This window comes from Musca vetustissima, unplaced genomic scaffold, assembly GCF_032173495.1.
Source record: "Musca vetustissima isolate MV318-11 ecotype Yass unplaced genomic scaffold, APGP_CSIRO_Mvet_v1 utg15635, whole genome shotgun sequence".
NCBI lineage: Eukaryota > Metazoa > Arthropoda > Insecta > Diptera > Muscidae > Musca > Musca vetustissima.
In genome coordinates, this window is record NW_026883900.1 from 1 (window position 1) to 2745 (window position 2745).

General features: G+C 42.0%; 1 protein-coding gene across 1 annotated transcript; it reads left to right on the plus strand.

Moving 5' to 3' along the window:
* Positions 1–22: 22 nt before the first annotated feature.
* On the plus strand, positions 23–2404 carry LOC133330892 (B-cell scaffold protein with ankyrin repeats-like; the record flags this gene model as incomplete). The annotated part of the gene is made up of 1 exon (XM_061539294.1): positions 23–2404. A coding segment is annotated over one exon (2382 nt), but the record flags the coding sequence as incomplete, so codon positions are not given.
* Between the last annotated feature and the right edge of the window lie 341 nt (positions 2405–2745).

The window sequence follows — 2745 nt, forward strand, 5'->3', positions numbered from 1 at the left end:
TCCTCTCCCTTTTGTTATCATTCCAGAATCTTGCATGGAAATTTCCACAATGGTTGAGGTACGCATCGAAAAGAATCACAAAAGTTTGGGTGCCCGCCCAATAAAATGCGAATCCCGTCTACGTGAATTGGAACAGCTGTTGCGTACCGAAGATTCCCCTATCGAATTTATGTGCCATGCTTTGGGTATTGGCCCCACTGAGAAGGATGAATTGGATTTGCATTTATTGCAATCGTTCCAAAAGAACATGCCACCCAATTTCCATTTATTGAATGGTCCGTATGAAAAGCAATCCCACTTTCTGACAATGCGTGAAACTAGTCCTGAAGAATATCCTACCCTTTTGCATTTTGCTGCACGTTGGGGTCTTAATCGTTTGTGTATGCAATTGATGGAATGCCCTGGTGGTGACACTGCCTGTGGCATAAGAAATTGTGCTGGCAAGACGCCGGCCGAACTGGCTGATATGGAGGGACATCATAAATTGGCACGCAATATAATGAGCTTTTCCGAATTCCATGAACTCACCACAATGTATCATTATTTCAAGGGTTTGAGCACAAATGATACCAAGAGTCAGCAACAGGTGGCTTCAGGAGCAACGGCATGTGGAAAGGCGGCTGGTAATACAAAGGTAGTTATTGAGGCTGTTAAATCTCATCCTGCATCACCAAAGACCAAGCAGCCAAAATCACCCAAATCCCCCAAGGTACGTGATTTACCAGCCGATCAACAGGCCGAATATATGGAAATGTCAAGTGGTTCGGACAGGGAAAATACACCAGAAACAAAACCAAAGCAGGAGAAGGAAACCATGGCCATATCAAATCTCAATTACATTAGTGTAGAGACAGAAGAGGAAAATCTGCAAGGCTCTTCGGCTGATGTTTGCAAAAATTTCGATTCCAATAAGGTGGTTACGACACCTGAAATTACATCCAATGAATTGAACATTAGTGAACCTCCATATTATGCCTCAAAGGAACAAAATAAGGCTGCCTCCACATCGAAAGATGTCACCGATGCTCCCATCTATCAAACTGATAAATTTAGCCAAGAATGCTCCCAATTGTTGGAAAATTGTACCAGTACCGCCGCCAATAATGATTATGTTTTACAACCCTCAAATGTACCAGTACCACCAATGCAGCAGCAGCACCAACAACAACCCACTTCCCCCACCAACACCGATGATGGTAATTATTTATTCCAACCTTCAAATCGTCCAGTTGAGGAAGAGTTCTTGCATCAATCGAGACAGAGTTTGAATCGCATGGGTTCCTCCACACGTTTGGCTCATCAACCCACCTATGGCACTTTGAAGCGCTCGGTGTCTGATGCCTCCTCCTCGGCCAGAGCTAATGTTGATGATGAGCTAGCTGAAATTATGCATGACTTTAAAAATAATGTCCTGTCCATTCGCGAGGTAGAGGTTTTGGTCGAAAAATGGAAACATCGCAATGATGTGCAACAAAGTTTCCGTGAGAAGCAAGATCAAATCGATCAACTGAGAAGGGAGTACGAACGTATCCAGGATCAAATACGCCATCATTTGAAACGTGAAACACCATTTGAAAAAATCAAGAAATTATTTTCACGTCACAAGTCCACCTCGAATTTGCATCACGATAAATCTTCATGTGTTGACAGTGTTTTGGATGAAACCAAATCATCGATTACAACCTCTTCCAGCTTCAAATCATCTGCTAGACCTATTAGCTCCTTGAGTTTACAATCCGTGTCGTCATCTTCTTCATCGGGACGTTTGAGTACCGGCAGCAATTGCAGTGGTACTTCGCTGGGAGATTCTGGTACCCACTCAGATCATGATGAACGTAGATTTGGTTGCCGTCTAGCTTCACCGGGTATGGATAACTATTTAGTACCACCCACACCCAGACCGGTCTACACCCCGAATTCCACCCCTGGCGATGAAAGACATCAAATTGTATTCCCATCCCCAATGTCATCGTGCACAAAACTCAACACACCCACCAGCCCTACAAGTTCCGAACATTATCAAATGTTCCCCTCAAATATTCCCGTCTATAGCAGTCAAAACCTCTCCTCATCATCATCGTGTAATAATTATCTAAATACAATTATGGAGGCTAAACAGGAACAGGAGCATAATTATCAAAATGGTGTCACCCTGCAACCGATCAAATTAAATGAGAGATCGAATATTATTTATGGCAAGCTAACCAAATCGAATCCCAAATGTTCGTCCTTTAAACCAAAACAAGTGGCCATACCGCAAGTGGGAAGTTTAGAAATTCAGGCTGAGGTATATCAAAATGTGGGTGCAAATTTGGAACCCCCGAAGGAAGAGACTGAGAACGCCAAAACGGAGGATCAGGTTGATGGAGCCAATGGTGATGATCACAATTATATGAATTGTTAGGTTAGGTTTTAGTGTTGGTGGTGGTGATAAGGCTTTTTGGCCAGTCGGTGAGCCATGGAGGAGAATTTGAAAATGCAGAGAAAAGCTTTTCTCATAGCATTGCATACAATTTTGTGGCAGTAAAGAGGAATTTTGTGCCTTAAACAGCTTTAAAGCTTTGCGTTCTGTTGGTGAAAAAGCTTTCACTTTGTATGTAAATATCAGTGAACTGTATTGTTTATAGATTACCAATTATGATAAAGCTTAAAAGCTCTGTAACCTTAAGAAGAGTCTAACACATTTTTAAGTATTTGAAGTTAGACCACAAAAAAAATTGTAGGAACTAATTTAAGAAGCTTTTA